The sequence below is a fragment of the Microtus oregoni genome, unplaced genomic scaffold, assembly GCF_018167655.1.
Source record: "Microtus oregoni isolate MIOR12 unplaced genomic scaffold, Mior012 000029F_ref0000214, whole genome shotgun sequence".
Classification (NCBI taxonomy): domain Eukaryota; kingdom Metazoa; phylum Chordata; class Mammalia; order Rodentia; family Cricetidae; genus Microtus; species Microtus oregoni.
Window position 1 is genome coordinate 17,386,628 of NW_024543088.1, and position 23,432 is coordinate 17,410,059.

General features: G+C 39.1%; 1 protein-coding gene across 1 annotated transcript in view; it reads right to left on the reverse strand.

Moving 5' to 3' along the window:
• The window catches only part of Prkdc (protein kinase, DNA-activated, catalytic subunit), a 165,684-nt gene that overhangs the window by 68,806 nt on the left and 73,446 nt on the right, over window positions 1-23,432 (reverse strand). Inside the window, exons 40-54 of the mRNA XM_041677945.1 lie at window positions 20,498-20,625; window positions 17,840-18,047; window positions 16,782-16,960; window positions 14,471-14,639; window positions 13,964-14,029; window positions 12,885-12,957; window positions 11,273-11,421; window positions 10,664-10,798; window positions 10,385-10,504; window positions 8,609-8,749; window positions 6,914-7,065; window positions 6,221-6,352; window positions 4,243-4,354; window positions 1,622-1,746; window positions 1,385-1,534 (exon numbers count right to left, since the gene is read on the reverse strand). Of these exons, the coding sequence (XP_041533879.1) occupies window positions 1,385-1,534; window positions 1,622-1,746; window positions 4,243-4,354; window positions 6,221-6,352; window positions 6,914-7,065; window positions 8,609-8,749; window positions 10,385-10,504; window positions 10,664-10,798; window positions 11,273-11,421; window positions 12,885-12,957; window positions 13,964-14,029; window positions 14,471-14,639; window positions 16,782-16,960; window positions 17,840-18,047; window positions 20,498-20,625 (2,039 nt within the window). The remainder of the gene's footprint in view (window positions 1-1,384; window positions 1,535-1,621; window positions 1,747-4,242; window positions 4,355-6,220; window positions 6,353-6,913; window positions 7,066-8,608; window positions 8,750-10,384; window positions 10,505-10,663; window positions 10,799-11,272; window positions 11,422-12,884; window positions 12,958-13,963; window positions 14,030-14,470; window positions 14,640-16,781; window positions 16,961-17,839; window positions 18,048-20,497; window positions 20,626-23,432) is intronic.

Consider the following 23,432-nt stretch of genomic DNA (forward strand, 5'->3'; position numbering starts at 1 on the left):
AGTGAGTTGTTTTTCTTCAGCGGTGTAGCCACTAGTATGTTGCCCATGATCCAGTAAATAACCCTACATTTATGAAGGTACAAGTTAAACTCAATGGACTAGAGAGAGAAAGTGTGGAGGAGAGGTATAAAAGTCAGAGCAGGGAAAGGTGTTAGGAAGAAAGGTTCTATTGGCAGTGAGAAGGGAACAGCAGAGAACTGGGAATGATTCTTATCAAAAGGCATTACAAGTGTAAAATTGTATGTGTAAAATTGTCAAAGAATAAATAAAAAATTATTTTAAAATGGAATCATAAAAGACTAATATTTACAATGGAACACCCTGCCCCCTGCCAAAATAGCCAATCAGGAAGAAACTGGTGAGTTCCAGGTGCATACACCCAAGGAAGACGAAAATGTAGAAATTTGAAAATATGAAGTGACTAATAATGAATGGCAAGCTTGAAGCAATAATTCAAAACAACACACACACACACACACACACACACACACACACACTCCAGGGTCAAATAACTTTATGGCTAAAGCCTACCGAATCTTCTAGTATATTTGATAGTAATGTCAATTTCTTAATTTTAACAATCATGTAAAAGAAGAGATGAAAGGATATATGGGAATTTTAAATGGTATCTTTTAACTTTTTTGCAACTATAAGATTATTATTTCAAAATAAAGTTCATTTAAAGAGACAAATGGTGGCAGACAAAATAAGCTAAAAATATGAAGGATTTAGTTCAAAAGCAATTTCAGGAGCTACCTAGTACATCAGACAGTAATGTAAGTGTGCCCTAAGTCCTAAATAAGCAAGTGTCTTTCCTTATCTGAGGGTCTCATATTCCTTAACGAAGTCAGCTTTGAGTACGTACTGGAAGAGAGCAGAACATAAGGACATTTAATCTTTGTTATCAGAACATTACACACTTACCAGTATCTTATCACTGTGAAAGTACATACACACAGATCACAAATGTAAGAGGACAGAAATAAGGGACCAACTGTTTTATTTTAAAACTACTGTCTACTCTATGGCATCTTTGAAGAGAAGTGAACGATTTTAGCATAAGAAGGCTCTTGCCCATAAAATAGGTATAGGACGGAAATGTCATGTGCAAATCTCAAGTGAGCCCAAGGCACTACAGTACAGCAGTGTTCTTCATTTGTGGAAGACATATGCAAGGATGGGACTGGACGTGGCTACCCAAGGCTCCAGAAACAGAGCGGCTGTGGTAGGCTCACATATCACTCCTATACTTTCATCTCTTTTACAAATATGCTTCTCTTGAACAGCCACCCACAAGTGGTTCCTAGTTTAAGGAGATACATGGGCAATCGGACATTTTGTGACCAGGCTATACTCTGGGCAGTGAGGCCTCATGTTACCTTACCTATGTTTCATGACTTGGAGAAAGTTCTTACTCTTTAGCTGTAAGTACAAGCCTGTAGTCATCTCTGCACGATAAAGCACAACCTCCAGGCAAAGTGTCTTCATCACTCCGTGAAATTTTGGCAGTAGAAAGAACACGGCATTCAAGAAACTGGTAAGTAAGAGGATTCATGAGAAGATGGCCCCGACATTCTCCCTCAGCCCCTACTCATTGGTTCACCTCCTGCATTGTCCCTACCTGTCAGCAAGAGGAGGGAAGCCCTTCACTATTTTGTTTAAGCACACAATAAATTTGTCTTCCATAGTATTTTGATGTTGCTTTAGTTGTTTTACAACCAGTTCATATATTGACTCTGCTATCACCTGAAAAATAAAGTTTCTTTTCAAACACACCAAAGTGGAACATTATGTTAAGCGCTGAAATCTAAATGTATTTTAATTATTTAAGTCAACCCAAGAAGATGTCCAATATTATGATCTTCACCAAGGTTCACACTCAAGTGATGAAACTGAGTGCAAGGAAGAGCCGCTGGTTTGCATTAGCCATGGGACAGCCACAGGGTTCCCACGCCTCAACTGCAGTGAGTGAGCAAGGCCACAGCTTGGGCACTGTGTTTCCTTCTGACATAGAAAGTAAGTCTTCTGAGAGGATACAAGTAGTTTTAGTTTAATGTTTATCAAATACAGTGCAATACACATTTTTTTAGGTACCTTGGTCAAATAAGCCTATTGAGTTCTAGCAACTCTCGCTCAACAGACCCTTCCATGGTCTTCCTGCATGTATCACTCTCTCTCTCTTTATCATTCATTACTACTTTTAAATATTCATTTGTACACTGTTGGTTTTCTGCCCCAAATTCTAGCTCTCTCATAGCAGAGATGTGGCCTACCTGTTTCCTGCTGAGCCTCTAGGGTAGAAAATCAACTTGGAAGTCTTCAGTATGGACAATGTACTTACTCAAGGAAGACTTGTGGGAAGTCATGAAAATACTCATCTCAGTTGTGTCTCCCCACAAACATGGAAAATCCTTACAACTGTTTAAAGATATTAAGTCTAAATGGATAGTTTTTCAACACAAACGTACTGCTAACTGAGACTATTTAAAAGTTATGTGCAGGGGAAATACTTAACCATAAATTCCCATGATTTTAAATGTCATGTAGACTATTTTAATTATTTCACTGCTAACAGATACATACATACAGTGTATGTTAGGGCTGAGACTACAGATCAACATGGAGTGCTGCCTGGACTAAAATGTAATATTACTTACATTAGATTAAATTCATTAAAAGTATTTAATCTGGTGACAGGATAAAATGGTCAGTTTAGCAAGTAAAGAAAGAACAGGACAGATCAGGCAAACAGAATACAGGACAGGTACACTTTGGGTAAGAGAGAACATAGAGGTGCTGAGAGCTTGGTGGAGAACAGGAGCCACTCTACTTAGGTTTCAATTTATTTTTCAGATTCTAACACTAAATTTATACTAAATTTAGTTCAGAAAATAATGCAAGACAAAGTATGTATTAGGCAGAAATCTGAGTAATGAGAAAATAAAGCTTGGACTCCACTGTGACTTGCTAATATGTGGTAAAGATAAAGAACATCACATATTCAAGCCTAAATTCAGGGACATTACAATCATGTCCTAACACTTTCTTAATTTTACAGTGGACAGTGATGAATACTGAGACATGGCTTCCCAATGTGCAGGAAATAAGCAATGGATGTAGACCCAGCCCTCAACAAGTCACTTGCACCACTCCTTTCTAAGGCTCGGGGAACAGTAGGAAAGGGTTGTAGGAAGTATGTAGGAGCTGGAAGATAGGGTGAGAGGCTAGGAAACGCCATTCCCTAGACTCACAACTACTGCAATCATTACCTCGGATAAACGAAACTTACCTGCACTGGGCTAAGACTAGCCCTATTAACAACAGTCAAGGAAGGGCTACACTTGACCTCTGAACTTTACTACTGAACTACTGAGAAGATGTTGGGAATGGAGAATCACTGTCATAAGTTGTGTACCTTCGACTAAGCCCAGCAGATAGATCTAAAGCAGAGATTGCACAAATGGTGCTGTCGGGGAGTCACAAACAAAATGACTAGACAAGAGCATGGGGCAATATCTGTGGGAAGCTGGAGACAGGTAGTAGGAGTTGTGGGTATAAAAGGCACACATATGTGAACTTGTTAAAAAGTAAGGTAATAAAAGTTAAATAAAGAATGAAAAGGGGGTGTGTGGGCTGTCCAAAATAAAAACATGAAGCTCCATTTTCCTCAGGGATTGTTTTCTTGAAATAACTTTAATTTAAATTCAAATAATTTTATAGTCAGGGAAATGGGCAAGGGTCCAATTTGCTGTTTGGTCCCTTCCTTACTACTCCAGGCTGTGAGCATCACGAAGTCTGTCCTCGTCCATCCTGGCAGCACCCACGGCACCTCCACCCTATTTTTCCCTTCAGGAGAGGAAACTGGAGTGGAGATACAAATTTGGGACAAAGATTGTTTCCAATGCTATGAGGCTAGATGAGGTACTCAGGGCTGTATACAAAGAGACCACCAGAACAGAGAAAAGGAGCTAAGAAAATGCCAAGCAGCAAGAAAGAAGTGAGCCAAGAGGACAACCTGGGGGTAGCGGCTGCCTAGTTAGCCAACCTGAAGACAGCAGTGAGAACTCACCACTGCTTGCTGGCTTTCATGCTGGAGGGAGGGCAGGGCTTCATGCACTCAGGCACGCCTCAGTCCCTACGCAGCAGCCCACAAGTGCTATGGAAACACGGATGTGCACAGTGTCCGTTTGTCTCAAGGAGGACACGGGGTAATCAAAATCAGAAGCACGCTGCAGCACTCACGTGTTTCCTCTCAGTAACATGTTGAAGAATCAGTCCTAGAACTTCTGCTGCAGCTGCATAAACCTCTTTATACTTCACAAAGGACATGTTATTGACCAAAGCTTCAAAATATCTATAATAAACACAGAAAAGAAGCATAAAAACAATTCATTAGAATGCTTGACGCAAAAATGAAACAATTCTCTTCCTGTTATATTAATAGGCAAATTGAGAAAATATAAATATAAAATGCGATGCAATTTTCTTGAATATAGATTTAAATGTGCGTGAATATAGATTTATGGGCTCTGTCATCATAACCATGAAAGTCTACTGTCAATCTCTGGTCACCAATGAGAGGATAGCCCTCTGCTAGACACCAGAGAAAGCCACAGGAGATAAAGAAGGGAGTATCTAAGACTAGGATTCCCTGTCAAGGACGCCTACCGACAACACAGTGTTGAAAAAGAGAAGGGTGATGCTCTGTGCAGGTAGTGACACATTAACTCTTGTGGTAATAAAGATGATAAAAAAAAACAGGTGATGCCGGGCGGTGGTGGCGCACGCCTTTAATCCCAGCACTTGGGAGGCAGAGGCAGGCAGATCTCTGTGAGTTTGAGACCAGCCAGCTCTACAAGAGCTAGTTCCAGGACAGGCTCCAAAACGACAGAGAAACCCTGTCTCGAAAAACCAAAAAAAAAAAAAAAAAAACAGGTGATAAAAAACAGGGCTCCAAAAGCTCACATTTGAAAACAAGAGTTTTTTTAGTCTATGCTGAGCTACTGGCTGCCTTAGCTCTGAACCCACACTATCTATAGCAACAGCAGCAATATATGAACCACCAATAGGAACCAACCAGAACTGAAATTGCCCTGTCTCCCCACAGAGGTGAGAGATCCAGGAGCGCAGGGCCAAACCTACAGAGCATCATAGAGACATCAACTTCAAAAACCTTAAAGAGCAGGGCAAGAAGTCAGCATTGTGGTGCACACCTTTAATCCCAGAACTTGGGAGGCAGAGGCAGGTGGCTCTCTGAGTTTGATGACAGCCTGGACTGCAGACCAAGTTCCAGAGCTATGTAGTGAGATCCTGACTTTTAAAAAAAAAATGGCCAATACCTTTTGTCATGTTCTAAACTATATCTCTATAGCTTCTTTCATGGCCATCCTACTTGAATATGTGATTGCCATCAGGACAGAGGAAATTGAGGCTAGAGCCCAGGAAGAGAGCTGCCAGTATAGGGGTTCCCCTTCAAAGTCAAAACAGTTCAAATCCTCTTATAGAGCCCACAGTACTTACAAGAGTCAATGTTTAAAATGCCAGTTTCAAAAAGAAGAGGGCAGGGGAGATAGATCACTGGGTAATACAATTTATTGTGTAAACATGGGGACCTGAGCACCCCCACAAGCATATCCCAGGAGCTGGCTGGCCATCCAACACAGATGAAAGGGAATAAAGCAGAAAGTAATAAAGAAAGCCAACTGATGCCTTCTGCTGGCCTCTGCATCTACATTCATGGGTAGGAGCCCTCCCCCACACGCAGGCATCCTCCACAAGCACAAAAGGAAAAAAAGGAAGAAAAAGAAAGTACTTAACAACTTCTGTTTAAAGCTATATACAGAAAATTACATTAATTAAAGATTTTCTATTACACTTATTTATTAGACAGTATATGTGTGGAGTTCATGGAATAGCTTGGAAGACTTGGTTCTCTCCTTCCATCAGCGCATCCCAGGGATCAAACGGAAACCATCAAGCTTGGCAGCGAGCACCTTTATCTTTGAGCCTTTGTGATTAATTAATTAATTTAATTAATTTTTTTATAACCTACATTCCTCCTTCACTCCAGATATATTTCTCCTCCCAAATGGCTTATAAATCCAACCTTATAATTTTAGGTACAAGTATTTGTGTCTGGTTCTTAAAGGTATCAATACTATATTTGAAAATTATATCCAAACGACTTTATAAAAGAACCAAGTAGAAAGCATGTACTTACTTGGTACTCGGTATGTCACACTTCGGGTCGTAGGGAGGCAAGTCATTAGCTATTACAATGCCCAATAATTGAATTCCTACAGAATTGTCTTTAGAATTAGGGTCCTTATGTGAAAAATTTTCAAATATTAATCTGTAACACAGCACAAGGGAGAAAACACATAATGAATGAGAAACAGGAAGATAAAGCAAATTTTCAGCTAAATAGTACAAGGAACACTTGGCCCTTTCCTACTTCCAAGAGCCCTGCTTGTTGATACCCACTTGCTAGTTCTTGGCTATTCTAATTACTTGTCCCAACCCTGTCAGCTAATAGTAACTTTTTAAAAGTTTTAGTTCACTTCAGGCTAGGAAGGCTACAAGTCATCCAGCAAAGACTGTGAGGTACCCCTGGCTGGGGTGGTGCAGGGCAGAATACTTCAGTTGCCAAGTGAGGGGAGGGCTGAAGAGCTGGGTGGGGAGCCACTGAGCACCCTGAAATGCTTCTGATCTCAAACTTTGGGGATGTGGTTTTATCAGTAGCCAAATTTACTTTGTAAATGGACTTTATTTCAAATTATTACTAAAATTATTTTTGGTTTTGACCATCCTTTATAATTATATTCCTGTTAATTCACATAATTATACTTCATTGTAGTTACCATTTAAAACCTGCTGCACTTTGAGACTTTTCTAAGAAATAGCGAATGTGTACCTGTAAGGGATGGAAAGACACTCCTTCCAGCATTCAACAACGGTTTTAATAATTTCAAGGTTGTGTCTGAACACGGCTCTTTTGGGATGGAAGACATGTTTCATTAGAAAATGAAGCAATCGATTTGCTAACACTTCATCTTTAGAGACCCCCTGAAAAACATTGAAATTTTGTAAGACAAACAATATTCTATTCTGGAAGAATATCTCACCCCACCCCCATTGCTGTTGTTGTTTTGAAACAGGTTTCCACATAGCACAGACTCGCTTCAAATAAATAAATATTTATTTGAACTAAGTAGCCGACGCCACCCTAGAACTACTGAACCTCCTACCAGTACCTCCGAAGTAGTGGAACTGTAAGCCTGCACCATCATGCCTGGCCTTGGAAGTAACCCAAATACCCAATTCTAAAAGAGACCTTGCATTCTATTTAGGAATCTAGTTTCTGGTTAAACCCTATGTGGTTTTTCACTGCTGACTACAGACAATACCCTTCTTGGGTAGATAGGTGGGAGAAACTGTGGCTGCTCCGATACGTACACAGTCAATGCACTGTGCCCTCAGAGAGGAAGCTACAATCAGGGCTCAGGCCCTGGTTGGCCATGTTCTTCAAATTTTTTGTGCAAAGATTCACTCCCAGTCTCCATCTGAGACCCCAACAACAGTCCTGTCCAGGTCCTGCTGAGTCCTGATATAAGGCAGGAATGGAATCATTAAAGCTGTTTTCTACCAGTACCCACTGCACTTTGGCTCTTAGTCACTGTCTCCACCTCAGATTCAATGAAGCTGCAAGAGCCCTTCTCTCTGGGTCTTTCATCACTGGGCCACCTGATACCTGCTGGTCTTCTATCCCAGTGCTCTGCTCCCTTCATCACAGGAAGTTAGCAAAAGGAGCACTACCACTTCCTTTTTCACTTCTGTTACTATGCCAACGACTGGCAATTCCACTTTCTCAAGTGTAGTTGAGATCGTGATGGTCTTTCTGATGGCTCTTAAGCTAATTAAGTACCCCATTTTTTTCACGCTATTAACTGTTTTATCAAGTAATACCAAGAAATCTAGATTTAGTTTATTGTGTAATAAACAAAATAGGGACATCCAGACACTAAGATATGAAAAAGCTACCCAAGTGTCTATTAAAGATGTTGCATGTGATAAACTTATGTACACCTTTGTACACTACCCATGTTCATGTTTCCAAATGAGTAAACAAAGCTCCACCACACCCACCTACAAGGGTCCAAACCATCTGCTCTAAGAGGCAATAGCAGTTCCTTGGCAGTCACTCACAACAATTTCCTGGATAGCAGCTAACACTGTGAGAGTGAATAAACTATCATGTAAGTGTCCCCAAATCCAGGGACCTGAAGCACAGAAGATGCTCTCAATTATAGAGATAATCTCAACAGTTCTGTCACCCAGGTTCCAGTCTCCTAGCAAATAAAAACAATAAACAAAACAACACCTAACAGTTTATAGTAAGAAAGGCAAGGGCAAAGGGATTACCAAGGTAGCTGGAAGATAAAAGTAAGCAGTGCTGCAATGGAGATAGGTGCATTATAGCCATGCAACTAGAGCTAAAACAGCAACATCATGTCACAGGGACATTAACGCACCTGACACCCCCAATGTAGGGCATCAGAAAAAGAATGATATATTACTACTTAAGAGAAGCAGTAGCATAGCTACTTACTGTAGGCGTAGCCAAGCCTGTCCAAGAGAGAACAGTAGCTACTATTTCCACCACCATGTAGTGAATTCCTTCTCCGTTGTTCTGGGAAACAGCCAGCTGTAGCAAGGGGCTGAGCCAGTGCTTTGCATAAGGGCGAAAGACCTACAGAGAAAATTTAAATGCCAAATATAGATAATGCTCTTAAGACTAAAGTATTAACACACAGATACTTTCTCCATCAGCTGACAATTTATGACTTCATAGAAATCTTCCATTTACCAAACTCAGTAAGATTCGATTTACATTGAATCAGCTCAAGGACACCTAAATATTCAATAGACATAGACTTACAATGTATCTCATTATTTAAAATTCAACAACTCTGTCCTGAGTAATATGTAGCTATAGAAAATTATTTAATACACATGTGTAAAAATATAAGAAATAAAGTTATGAAAACCAGAAGGCACAGTACTTAAATATTTTAATTTCTTCCTATGTTCTAAGTCACTCTTTTTTAAACACATTTTAAAGATCTCTGGAATCTAGTAAGAATATACATATACCAAATTAAATTTCATTACTTTAAAATTGCAGAATGTCACTTTGGTGGAATAATCGAAACTATATTCTAGTCTTCCCATCTTCTCCTTTCCAAGGAGATGCCCATAGGATCAAAACTATCTAGCATATTCTGTGTATATCTCTAGTTTTACTGTAAACTATACACATGTGAAATTCTTTATCATGGTATTATAGTATAACAAACACCTAAAGGCTGAAATGTTAAAAATGAATGCAAATATAAGTTTGTTCTGTAAGGTGAAAACTGTCTGGGTTACCTCCTTTTGAAGACCAGAACCCTAAGCGTTCCTTCCAGTCTACACTTATTCCTAGCCAAAAGGTCAAGAAATCTACAGACACATATACCAGGCTCCAGGATCGTGTCCAAGAAACCTCCTCAGTTTTAGCCGTATAAATCAAAGTGGCAGTGTAACAGGCTTTCCTGTCAGCTCTGAGAAATCAACCAATAGTGCCCAGCTCTTCTGTGGCAGCTATTAAATCAGCATTTGGAAGAACATGAGCTAGAAATCATTTGTGGTCCCGAATATTATGGACTGTATGCCCCCCTAATCTGTTGTTCTCCAAAGAAACTTTCAAAAAATGACCTTATTTGGAGACAGGTTATTTCTTTATACTTCTCTTTATATTTATATTTCTGTATGAGGACACACTAAGTCCTTATAAAAAGGAAATTTAAAGACAAAAACACTAAGGAGGCAGTATGAATATAAGAACATCAACCCCATGCAGAGAATGCCTGAGTACAGGATCAGAGGAGTCACCTTTGATTTTGGATGTCTGGCCTGCAAAGCCATCGTACAAGCCTCACTGTATCCTGGGACAGTAGGACTTCTACTGGTGGGAGTACACCTTTCTGGCATATGTTATATGCAGAAAATCTAATGTATTTACCTATTACCTAGATAAAGATAGCCATTTTTCATAAGATAACAGGAATATTTTAACCCATTTATCTGCTATAGTAAACAAAGAAGGCTTGCAGCCTTAGAAAGGTGCCAAACACACCATATAAAGTTCACCTCTAACTCCCGATACTAATTGACACGTTTGACCAAAGCATTCTGAAGAACTGTATAAATGTGTTTGATTGATTTAATGAAAGAATAACAATTCCACGTTCTATTTCTTTAACACTCCATCGTTGTAGTGTTTTCAAAGTAGATGCTCAAAACTGCCCCGAACTGTTAAATTTAAAAAAATAAAATTACATACCTCTTCCGTATTAATAACAAGCTTGGCTAAGAAGAGACGGATATTTAATGGGACTGATGTATTTTCTAGTTTGTCATGAAGAAATTTCATCCAAGGAGGAAGATCTTTTGGCTTCGAATCCTGAAGTAAAACACACACTTACTCTGAAAACTGTAGTAAAAGAACATCCTAGAATCTGTCTCTTTAATGTGTGGTGTGGTTTAGTCAATATGAAAGCTAATCCCTAAAGTAACACCAATGGATAACATTGAGAAAAACATAAGATTAGGAGAAAAATACCTCTTCTACCCTGGGTGTAATCAGATTTCTCTGCATGTGCTTAATCAGGGCTGTCATGGGAGCCATGCATTCGTGTTGGTTGAGCTCATCCATCTCTAACTCCAGGATGTCACCTTGGGTCATGGGATCTTGTTCCTATGAAAAAGAACCCAGCAATGCAGATTCCACTGACAAATGACAGTGGATACAAGAAGCTCATTTAAGCGGCAATAGCTGAAAACAATATAACTTAGCTAAAACTAATAATTTGGTAATAATATAAAATACACTTGGGATGTTTTAATTTACAACCAAAGAGTGAACAGTCCAAACACATAAGCCCTGACTGCCATTTGCCAAGGCACACCTCAGTTTGACCACCCCTGCTGTCTTGACCTCAGCTCTATCCCTCTGCTCATTCCTGTGAGGTCTTGACCTCTAACTGCTGAATCTGATTGCTGAGTTAACAATCAAAGGACCTGGCCTACATCTTAGAAGTTCTCCAAATCAACATTACTATTCCAGGGCAACTGAGGCTGACAAAAAGCCTGATTCCCTAACAATTACTAGGCACAGCAGTAGCCTCATTATAAACCACAACAACACTCTTAACACGTGAAATGTCATCACCCGTCTCTGAAAATGGCCAGTGGGAGGTTTACGATCTTGAAAGCTATACGAGTAGCTCTGAACTCCAGTTGAAAAATCAAATTGACTCATTTCTTCACTTAGGCTACTCTCTGTGAAATATGACAATGAAGACATATAATGAGGACTGCCTGAAAAAATAAACAGAAAGGAAATATATTTGTACTCAAATACAACCAGTAAGGAATGTTTCTCAAAACTCAAATAATATTGAAATTAAAGGATGCTTCAGCTAAGGCTTTCACCAATCCTGCTCTTCCAGTCCACTGTACAGATAAGCAAATGGAACCCAGGAAAAAGCTCCCTTGCTTTTTCTACTATTGACTAGTTACTCTCTACTGTCACAGGCGAACAAATCTATTTAAACTGGATGCAATTTTTAATAGAAATACCTATTAAAATTTTAATGTATATTCTGCTCATCAAATATAACAGATGTAGGAATACTACTGAAAATAGCTGATAGAAAATATGTCAAGAATTTAGAAAATAGGTCCAAATTTTTATTTTCAAATAAAAAAATAAGCTATAAAAAACAAATAAGCATTTAAACACATCAAAACAAGGAGCATGTGAAAGGAGAGAAGATAAAGTTTAATCAGAGGGACCGGGGGTAGTCTCTTTGACAAGCTGATAGCAAACAAAATGCTCCAAGGCACATTATTGCCTCCAGCTGAGATCATTGGAGAGTCAAAGCAAGTCTAGGGCCAACAGACAGACAGGATGCTGTAGCGCTGGAGTGGAATGGGGAGCAGAGAGAGCGGTAGGTGTGCCAGGCAGCAGGTCAAGGGCCTTGGCAGCTCTGTTCTAAGCCAAATGCAAGAAGGTGGGGAGTTTAGAAGAGTGGAATCAGGACAGGGTTTACATTTAGCCCAGAATATAATTAATAAAAATGCAAGGTATGTTCAAATAACAAAAACACATTAGCTGCCACATGAGAAAAAAGTAACCAAATTAAATTTTAACATTTTGGAGTGATTAAAATAGTTTTTATTAAAAATAATTCATTGCCGGGCATGGAAGCATATGCCTATAGTTCCAGAACTATGAGAGGTAGAGGGGGTGGATTTCTGTGAGTTTGAGGCCAGCCTCGTCTACATGGTGTGTTACAGGGCAGCCTGGACTACAATATCGAGATCATGTCTCAAAATAAAACAAAACAAAAAATTATAAATCATTATTACTACATATTTGCATATTGTGGGGTGTGTGTGTGTGTGTTTGTGTAGGCAAGTGTGTATCATGGTGTATGAGTGAAGGTCAGGGAATATGTTTTTGAGAGAAGGATCTTTCCTTCTACTTTGAAAAGACAGGCCTCCTTTCTGCTGCTGCTGCATTATGCACAGCATGCCAGCTGGCCTGTGAGCATGGGGGTGGTATGTCATCCCACTGAGGGAATGCTAGGATGGTAGCTGTGCACCGCTGTATCCCGCTTATTTATACAGGTTCCAGGGTTTAAACTCAGGTCATAAGTTTTATGAAGAAAGAACTTTTTATTCACTGAGTCATTTTGTTGGTCACTTTTTTTGTTTTCATTTTAATAAACAAGTATCAATTACTAGAAGCATTCCAAATCACTCTGAAAGTGTCCTACCTGAAGTCCCATTTGCTGCATCCCTGGCCTCCTTCCTAATTTCAATGTACTTTTTCTTTCTTTCCATTGGAACCTATTAGGTAAAACAAATACACCATTTAAAACGTTTTAGACTCATGGTCACATCTTTTTTGTTTTAGTAATATTCTAGACCCTCCTCCCATTACTAACTAAATTTAAAAGTATTCAAAACCATTCATAAAAAAGAACTATGTATGTGTTTTCAAGTCCAGCCTTTCTCATAGATGTCCCCAAACCTAACTGAAACACTTAGCTTAGGTATGATTCTCTGTTTGGTGCTTTTACAAGCCTGTATGATTGACAGTTCTCACTTGACCTTTGAGTTGAGTCTAAGCTTTCTCAGCTGTACAGCTATAGCACCTTATTGTGCTTTGCAGGTAACACAGCAAGTGTTCATGCTTAGACAAGCCTGGGCAATTTGTTATTTTTGTTTTCATTCTTTCAACACATGCCCAGGGGAAAACATTCTGTTTTCATTCCTACTCTTATTCCACACAAGCCCATTCCGGAGCATGGATGAGACACTCTGAGATGGTCAGGCCAACAGCTGTGAGGGAAAAGAACAACCCGTGGATGGAAGTCTAGTGCTCTGCCCACTTTCCCACTTGCAATGTGATGTGAAAGCAGCCACCGTCTGCTGAGGCTGCAAGCAGAGCCTAGCTAACCAAATGAATCCCACCTTCTGCAGCAGATCTTACAGCTCTTCCTCTGACTTCTCCCCACTGTCCAGGTTACCCAATCTGAGCCAGATTCATCAGTATAAATCTTAATTCTTTTGTCGGAGAAAATTACTCAGAAATCAAATTCTTTTTACTGATACTTTCATTCACAATCAAGAGAAGGAACAAGTAAATGCTGACAAATGCCAGTACAGTTATGTGAAAGGACACTTGGAATTGCTAGACTTTACAGTTGCCAGTTTTAAAAGAACACAAAACTACCTGATTTTGGAGTTAAGAGCAAATGAATACTTAGCATGTTCAAAATAAAACCTGCTTTTTCCCTATAATAGTTGATAATATTTTTAATTTAGAAACAAAATTGAAAATTTTACTTACCTCAACTTCTATAGGAAATGCATAGCAACGCTTGAGGTCTATCAAATTTTCAAAAATATACAAGTTCTATAAAAAGAAAAACCTATATGAAAATATCTGACTTCATGAGTAAGAATACGAAAGGGATAATTCTATTCAATAAGTCACAGTAGACTGGGCGTGTGGATCAATTGGTAGTACTCTGGGCTCTGACGTCAGCAGCATATAGAGTGGTAGATAGCTGTAATCTCTTGGAAGGCTGAGGTAAAAGAATTAAGTCTAAGGTCACTAAGCTACACAGTGAATTTGAGGCAAACCTGGGATACATGAGAAGCTGTCTCAAAGATACTCATTTCCATCTCCAATTACACACCCCCAAAATCAGAGAATTTCAGAGGCAATGCCCTAATATTTAACACTATAGGAGAGTTGGAAATATGATATAAATTTAATTGGTAAAATTTTAACGGTTGAAATCCTCCAATCCTCCAGTGTCAGTCAGCCATAGGGAACCCTGGGAACACTCACCTTTTCTGGTTTTTCGCTAAACAGAAAACCTTGGTAAAATTTCAATTCATTGAAGACACAGCATATTAGAGAAATGGCACAATTGTATGCAGCACAATGATAAAGTCTTCTCTTCTCCAGCAACTGGCTCTCCCCTGCCATGTTCTCTGTAAAGGCATCATGGCACGACCTGCAGATGAGATCAGAATGAACATCAACTTACTTAATAGGGACGTCGACGTTTGAATCAGTAGCTGTTAGAAAATAAAACCTAATTCAATTCAGCTAATCTCAGGTGTCATAATTTTCTCAGCACAGTACTAGGTGTTAGAAATATACAAACAAACACATTATCATCTCATAGCACGGGACATGTGCACACATTTGATAACATAGTGTTAAGTGCAACAACAAGCACACTCAGGATGAGGAAGCAAGAATATGGACCAAAAATCTAAGGTGCTAACAAAAGACTTAAGGGAAAAATACCTGAGCTAAGGATTTTATTTGGTTTTTGTTGCTTTTTAATTGGAGTTATAGAGATTGTTAAGAGAAAGGGTCTCATAGTGTTGTCGAATGGGGCCTTTAATTCCTGTGCCCAAGAGCTCCCCTATTTATATAAGAGTCTCAAGAAGCACCGTGGCCGCCCACATGCACCCACTGTGCATGACTTAAGCTGAACTTTGAGATGTAAGTTGGCCAAAGCAGAAATGTACATAGATATTATTAGCAGACAGGAGGGACACTTAGAAAAGTTGTGTGGCGTTATCACGAGGATGTAGTTACAATAAATGTTTGCAAAGTGAGGGAAAGGAAGAAGGTGTTCTCAGCAGAGTTTACCTACCATACATAGTAAGAGGTGTGTATTTCATCCTGCAGGGTGGGTTCAATAAACCACTCAGACAGCCCCTGTTTTTCAAAGGTTTTCTTGAAACAACCATGCACACATATTTAGATATAATTTACGGCTTGTTCATAGTATGCTATGAGACCTGCTGGAGACTACATGGCCCACAGACTCAGCAATATCTACACCTTGGGTCAGCCCTGCTGAAGACAATAGACTGGACTTGCGTTCCAGTTGATTATGATTCTGCAGTCGAGGCAACAGCAAAGAAAGACAAGCCTCGCAGAAAAATAATTCAGAATGAGACAAGTGTAACACCTTAGAAAGCAGTCCAAGTCAGGACACGACACACAAAAGGGAAAAGATATTAAGTGCATTACTTTGAGGAACAATAAAGGATCAAACTGATTACATTTGGTTAACAACTGGGTACTAATGGAGGTTAGGGACAGTCAAATGAAGAAATGAATGCAGCTCCTATGTTTCCTGCTTATACAGATGGATAGATGGTGATATCATCCACTGATGATATCATCCACTGAGAAGATAGGGTGTGGACTAGGGTGAAAAAGAAGAATGCATGTCTGAGGTGCAAAATGAGACCCAGTAAAGTCTGTCCAATCTGGGAGGACTTCATTAGAAGCCAATTTGTAGAGAAAATATGTTTCATTAGTTTATGCTTTACAGAGAGCTTTTCAATTTCAAATGATAGAAAAACTATAATTTCTTACTGTACTCCATGCTACTGAAATGCATTAATATACTAATCCATTCTGAGGAGAAGCAGTAGTAGGGAAAACGTGAAAGAGTTTAAATCTGAGGCGTTAACTTGCGAGGCAAGCTCTATCTCAGAGCTCCAGCCAAGAGTTTCATTCTTTATGAAAGCTAAGTATGCGGCTGACAAGAACACTCCCAGATGACCTGAGCTCAGCTCCCAGTATATACCAGGAGGCTCCCAACTGCTTGTAACTCCATTTCTGGGGAATCTGACACTTTCAGGCCTTGAAAGGTGCCCACACAAACATGGCACACAGTCTCACAGACACAAACACATTTAACGAAAGGTAAGTGCCTGCTGCCCAACAACACCATTAAGTTCATACAAGTACTTTATGTAGAAGAAAACAAAGCACTTTGCTTATCTAAGACATTTAAATCACATTATATCAATGCATTTAAAATACATGTACCCTAAGGGTTGGAGAGATAGCTCAGCAGTTACGAACACTCTTTGCTCTTGCAGAGGTAACAGGTTCAGTTCCCAGAACCCACATGGAACTCACACCTCTGTAACTATACTTCTAGGGAATCTGATGCCTTCTTTTGTTTGCCACAGTTACCAGGCACACACACTGGTGCACATACATACACAGACCAAAAACCAAAGCCAAAACTAAAAAAATAATCTATAAAAGTAAAAACAAAAATGTGTAATTACCCTAAATATTAACAAATTAAACACAACCACAAATGAAGCAAGCTTACTTAAGAAGTATCTTTGTAAGTTCATTTCCTTCTGCAACGCAGGAACCGTGGAAAGCTTGATTAATTTTAGATTCTTTAGAGTGAACATCATCTTTTGAAAGACGAGAATACATCACGGCTAGTATCTTGTAATAGCACATCTTCTTGGTGATTTGAGTGTCAAAGGTAAATTCGTTTACCTGAAAAGATGTAACATCTTTGGTCTTATCAAACATAAAAACAACATGTTTAAACATCAAATTTAATTCTTAATGCATTCAGGTAGAAGAGAGTGGTCTGTTTGTCCAGGGTTTCCAATGTGGAAACAACATTGCTATGTCATACGGGGTAAAACAGGAAGTAATACAAAATGTACACATAGTAAGTCCAAAATATACAATATTTGTCAAGTCTTATTGAAGCCATAGAAACAGCAGGGGAAAATGCAAAACACAACATATACATTTTTATATATTTTTGATGTTTTTATTTATTTATTAGCCATTTGGTAATCTGTATTTACCAACAGGAATCTGAGAAGAGCTGAATTACACCCTCACCTTACTTTATTAAAACTGTCCAGATAATGCCCAATCCCTGGAACCTAACTTTTCATATGACATAAAGGGACTCTACAGTCATTATTAAATTGAAGACACGGAGAAGAGTGGTTAGATTGGATTTACTAGGGGGGATATCAAGTTACATGCAAGTGAGCGAGACAGAGATTAGACAAGAAAGGGCAGCATGATGAGGGAGGCAGAGAGAGAAACAGACCCGCATGTCAAAGCCATGGGAGGCATGAAGACAAGGAAAGCCTTTTCCATGAAAGCACCTGAGAAGAGAGAGCATGGCCTGCAGACATAACCTTGGCTTGGTGTAACTGAACACAGACTTGGGCATGCAGACACACAGTATACCTGTTATTCTAAGCCACTGTGGGGCCAGTCAGTTGTTAGAGGAAAGTAGTATGGATCCATGTGGCCACAGCTTGCTATTGGATGCAGAGGGAATGCTCCAAAAACATCTGACTGAGCACACCATGCTACCCAATCTCTCTACTACTGTGTACGATATACCTTTGTAAATCTGGACTTCAACACATCAATGGCATCCACCACAATTCTGCTGAAGAACTCTTTCAGTGTGTCCAAGTCACAATGCCACAGTACGGTGAGGAGAGAGCGATCCACAAATGCTTGGCGAGTGACATTGGAAGGCAGCTCATCCTTCCGGAACATCGTATACACGCTTTGCAGAATGTTTAATTGTGTGACATGTGGACTCCTAAGAAAAAGAGATAAAATGACATGGTTTTTTAAAAAAAATATTTATTTATTTGTTATGTATACAATATTCTCTGTGTGTATGCCTGCAGGCCAGAAGAGGGCACCAGATGTTATTACAGATGGTTGTGAGCCACCATGTGGTTGCTGGGAATTGAACTCAGGACCTTTGGAAGAGCAGGGAATACTCTCAACCACTGAGCCATCTCTCCAACCCCAAAATGACATGTTTTGAAAAAGTATTTTACATACTCCAGTGATTACTAATTACAAAATAATAAAGGATCCCATAGTCCATGGTGGAAGGAGGTAACAGACTCAAAAAATTGCCTTTTGACTGCCATACACACATTGTAACACAAGTATCCCACCCCACAATAAGCAACAATACATAAAATTAAACTGAAAAAAAAAACTAAGTCTAAAAGAAATCAAATTCTAGTTTTTTTTAAAAAAGAAGCATACCTAATTGATGTTAATTACCACACATATAAAATGAGCTCTTTCCTCCTAAAAATATCTCTAAGTCTGGGTGTTTTACTGCAAAAAAGAAAAGGAACTAGAACAATTGGTACTATCTTTGGAAGTATATTTTACATATTGTAGGAAAAGTAAACTATGATTGTGTTATTGAAAACACTGTAATGAGAAGCAAGAAAAGGAAATTTGCTGTGAGATTATGCCTGCTAGTCATGTCAGAGCTACACCCACAAAATTTCACCATGCCCCCCAAATAAGAGCTGAATAAGGATGACACCAATGGACACGCCAACATGGATGGGGAAAAGCCCACGCATCCTGAAGCCTACATGAAGAACTGCAGTCAACTGAGGAGCACTGAGAGTGGGAGAAATAGTCTTCCCCAGGGAAGAGCACAGCAATTGGTTATCCAACACCAAATGGTCAGCCCTGACAACCTATACATGCAAGTAACAACATACAGACTGTGCAGGCTATATTTAGGAGCAGATATGTATATCATATGTGCATGTAATAACACTTAATGAGTGAGAAAAGAGTCCATGAATTTGAAAGAGAACAAGAAGGGGTATAAGGCGGGTTTGGAGGGAAGAAAAGGAAGGGAGAAATGTCGTAATTATGTTGTAATCTCAAAACCATAAATAGGTTAAAACATGAAACTATTCAAAAAGAAAAGAAAGACGGAAAGAAAAGCAGCCAGGCCTGGCAGCGCATACCTTCAATCCCAGCACTCAGGAGGCAGAGGTAGGTAGATCTCTGTGACTTAGAGGCCAGCCTGGTTCCAGGACAGTGAGGGCTGTTACACAGAGAAACCCTGTCTCAAAAAAACAAATATAAAAACAAAATAACAGCCGGGCGGTGGTGGCGCATGCCTTTAATCCCAGCACTCGGGAGGCAGAGGCAGTCGGATCTCTGTGAGTTCGAGGCCAGCCTGGTCTACAAGAGCTAGCCAGGACAGGCTCCAAAAGCTACACAGAGAAATCCTGTCTCGAAAAAACAAAACAAAAACCAAAAAACCAAAACCAAAACAAAACAAAAAGAAAAGCAGTAAGAGACATTTTAAGGAAAGAAGAGAAAAAAATTATTGTTTTAAATCCTATAATGTTAGACTAAAAGAGAACTAGAAAGGGAGCAAAAAGAGTAAGAAAAGAAGTATAAATATAATTAAGGGGGAAATAAGAGAAAAAGTTAGTAGTAAAAACTAATCTGTCTTTTAACTCATTTTCTTACTTCCCTATAATGTCCAGCACCTTCATGATTATGTTGAATCTGAGCAGAGAAGACACAAATTCCTGTCTCATTCCCAACCCCAAGAGGAAGACATCCCATCCAGGCTTTTAGATTAAGTATCTGCCCACTTATGGGATTACACAGATATGAGTATTCGATTTTATCAAATTGTTCTGTCAGGCCATTTACGATGGCTCAGTGAGTAAGGTGCTCACTGCTGGGCCTTACACTAAAAGGAGGATGACTTCGGACATGCAGTAGGACTTGAGGTGAAATGAACAGGCCAGGGATCTGAGTTTAAACACAGCAGCAGGATGAGATGGACCAGCAGGAAGGCACTTACCAAAGCCTGGAACCCAAATCTGGCCACCAGGACCCATATGATAGAAGGAAAGAACTGATTCTTAAAGTGCTTGTATGAGCTCCACAGCACATGGATGCAAATATACATGCACACTGACTTTAAAACACAGCAGTAAGAAAAAAGACAATGTGGTGGGATGACGCTGGGAAAACGATGCTCTTCTACCAGGAGCCTATTTTGTTCTGTAGTATTAAACAGGTTTGAAATTTTTTTTATAAGAAAGTCTGTTATGGAGAAAAAAAAATTAAAAAAACGTAGCAGTGAGCTATGAGAACCACCATCCCTCATGTGTTTTTTGTTTGCTTGTTTTTAAACAAGGAAGGCAACACACACAGTGTGTATACAGCTCTGGAGAATTCCGGACTAAAAAAACTTACCGCCTAGCAATCCTTTTGAAAGTGGTTTGAAATAATTCTTCCATAATATGTTGCTGTTCCCGACAAAGAATATCTGTCATCAACTGAAATAACATAGGACTCTGAGATAATTCCAGTGCATCTAGAAACTAAAAATAGAACAACAAAAGAAATCCATTATCAGCATTGTCAAAACGTTTGTAGCTCGACTTCTGCAAGTTACACGCCTGTTGCCCAAGGTCAGAAGAGGGCATTTGATCCCGTGGAACTGGAGAAATGAACTGCTGTGGGCAATGGGAATTAAAAGCAGGTCCTCGCCAAGAGCAACGAGGGCTCTAAATCACAGAGCAGTCTTTCCAGTTCTTTTTATTTTTCAGTTGTAAGAAGTAGCCTAATGTAGCCCAAGCTGGTCTCCAACTTACTATGTAGCTGAGACTGGCTATGAACACCTATTTATCATGCTGGTACCTCTCAAGTTCTAGGATTATAGGAATGTGTCACCATGTGCAGTCTAGTAACTTGAATTTTAAAAATAGAAAAAGAGGTAACAGTATGGTTTAGTAGGTAAAGATGCTGGATGTCAGGTGGGGCACCTTGCCTTCAATCTCTATAACTCCCATGTTGGAAAAGAGAAAACTACATTAAGAAAGTTGTTCTTGCTGGGTGGTGGTGGTGCACGCCTTTAATCCCAGCACTCAGGAGGCAGAGGCAGGCGGATCTCTGTGAGTTAGAGGCCAGCCTGGTCTACAAGAGCTAGTTCCAGGACAGGAACCAAAAAGCTACGGAGAAACCCTATCTCGAAAAATTTAAAAAAAAAAAAAAAGGAAGTTGTTCTTTGACTTTCCACATGCTCAACACAGCACTCAGATGTGTGCAAGTGAGCTGGGCACTCAGATGTGTGCAGGTGAGCTGCCACACACACATAACTATGCACACACACACACACATACACTATACTCACATCCCCCCTACATACTCACATGCAGACACATACAAATAAACACATGTAAAATCTTTTAACTGGAAAAATACAATTTCAAGTATAGTCTTCAAATGTTGCTATTTTTGTCATTCTCTGTCCATTCTCTATCCCAATGTTTCTATATATTATACATTTAGATTCTAAGAGACACCTTCAATTTTATCTTCAGAAACAGAGAATTATCCACTTAAAATTATCTTTTACATTTATAATGTCCAAAATGTCCCACCTATCGTATTTTATAAATAAGATATTTCTATTTCTTTACTCCTGAAACTATTTTTGCAGTTTCCTTAGTCAATGACTTTGTTCTCTTTGGGCTGGTTTTTTATTTGTTTTTTTTCTGTTGGTTTGCATCTATGGAGGAGGCAGAGTAAGAGACCTGGTTATGGAAGTCAGGACTCTCCCCAAGCTAGGCAAGCACTGTATCAGTGAAATAACTATATCTCTAATAGCAGTTTGGTTTTTAAGATGGATGATTTTCTGTTTTACTACCAGCCTTGAGATCCTAGTCTGAAGGGATCCTCCTACATCAGCCCCATGAAGAACATAACATGCCAGTGGAAAAATTACCCTGCCCCTGGCTTGTCTCCCTCCCAAATTCTTTGACTTGAAAATCTTTGCCCTATGACTTAGGATTAACAGACAAACAACGCTTCAAAACCCAACTCTCACCAATGGACAGGTCTGTCAGGAAAAAAAAAAAAACTTAACACAGGAATAAGGGAACTAACAGATGTTATGACTCAAATGAACTTAACAGACATCTACAGAACATTCCACCCAAACACAAAAGAATAATATACCTTCTTCTCAGCACCTCATGGAACCTTCACAAAAACTAACCACATAATTGGTAACAAAGCAAACCTCAACAGATACAAAAAAATTGAAATAACACCATGTATCTTATAGGATCATCATGGCTGAAAGTTAGAATTCAACAACACTAATTTCATAAAGCTCACAAACACATGGAAATTGAACAATGTTCAACTGAATCGCCAATGAGTCAAGGAAGAAATAAGAAAGAAATCAAACACTTCTTAAAATTCAATGAAAATGACCTCATAACATACCCAAACTTATGGGACACAAAGAAAGCAGTGCTAAGAGGAAAGTTCATAGCACTAAATGCCTACATAAAGAAGTTGGAGAAATCCCACACTAGCAACTTAACAGTACACGCCTGAAAGCTCTAGAACAAAAAAAAAAAAAAAAAAAAAAAGCAAACTAACCCAGAAAGAGAAAATAATCAAACTCATTTTACAAGGCTACAGTAATCCTGATAAACAACATAATTAAGAAAGAGAATTACGGACCAATCTTCCTTATGAACACTGATACAAAAATAGTCAATAGAATACTGGCAAACTAAATCAGAGAACATATCAGAAACATCATCCACCATGATCAAGGAGGCTTCAGCCCAGAGATGCAGGGATGGTTCAACATATGAAAATTCATCAATGTAAGGTGTTATCAACTGTATGAGTTCCTTGGGACAAATTTGGGTCACTTATGTATATTATCATATCATCTGAAGACAGTTAAAGTTTGATTTCTTCCCTTCCAATTTGTATCCCCTTGATCACCATACAAGCAAAGTGAAAGAAAAAAAAATCATATGATCATCTCATTAGCTTCTGAAAAACCCTTTGACAAAATCCAACACCCCTGAATAATAAAGGTCTTGGAGAGATCAGGGATACAAGGAATATTCCTAAACATAATGAAGGCAATATACAGCAAGCCAACAGCCAACATCAAACTAAATGAAGAGGAACTCAAAGCAGCTTCACTAAAATCAGGAACAAGACAAGGTTATCCACTCTCTCCATATCTATTCAGTATAATACTAGTTCTAGCTAGAGCAATAAGACAACAAAAGGAGATCTAGGGAATACAAATTGGAAGGGAAGAAATTAAACTTTAACTATTTGCATATAATTCGTGATCCTAGAGAAGCTAAAT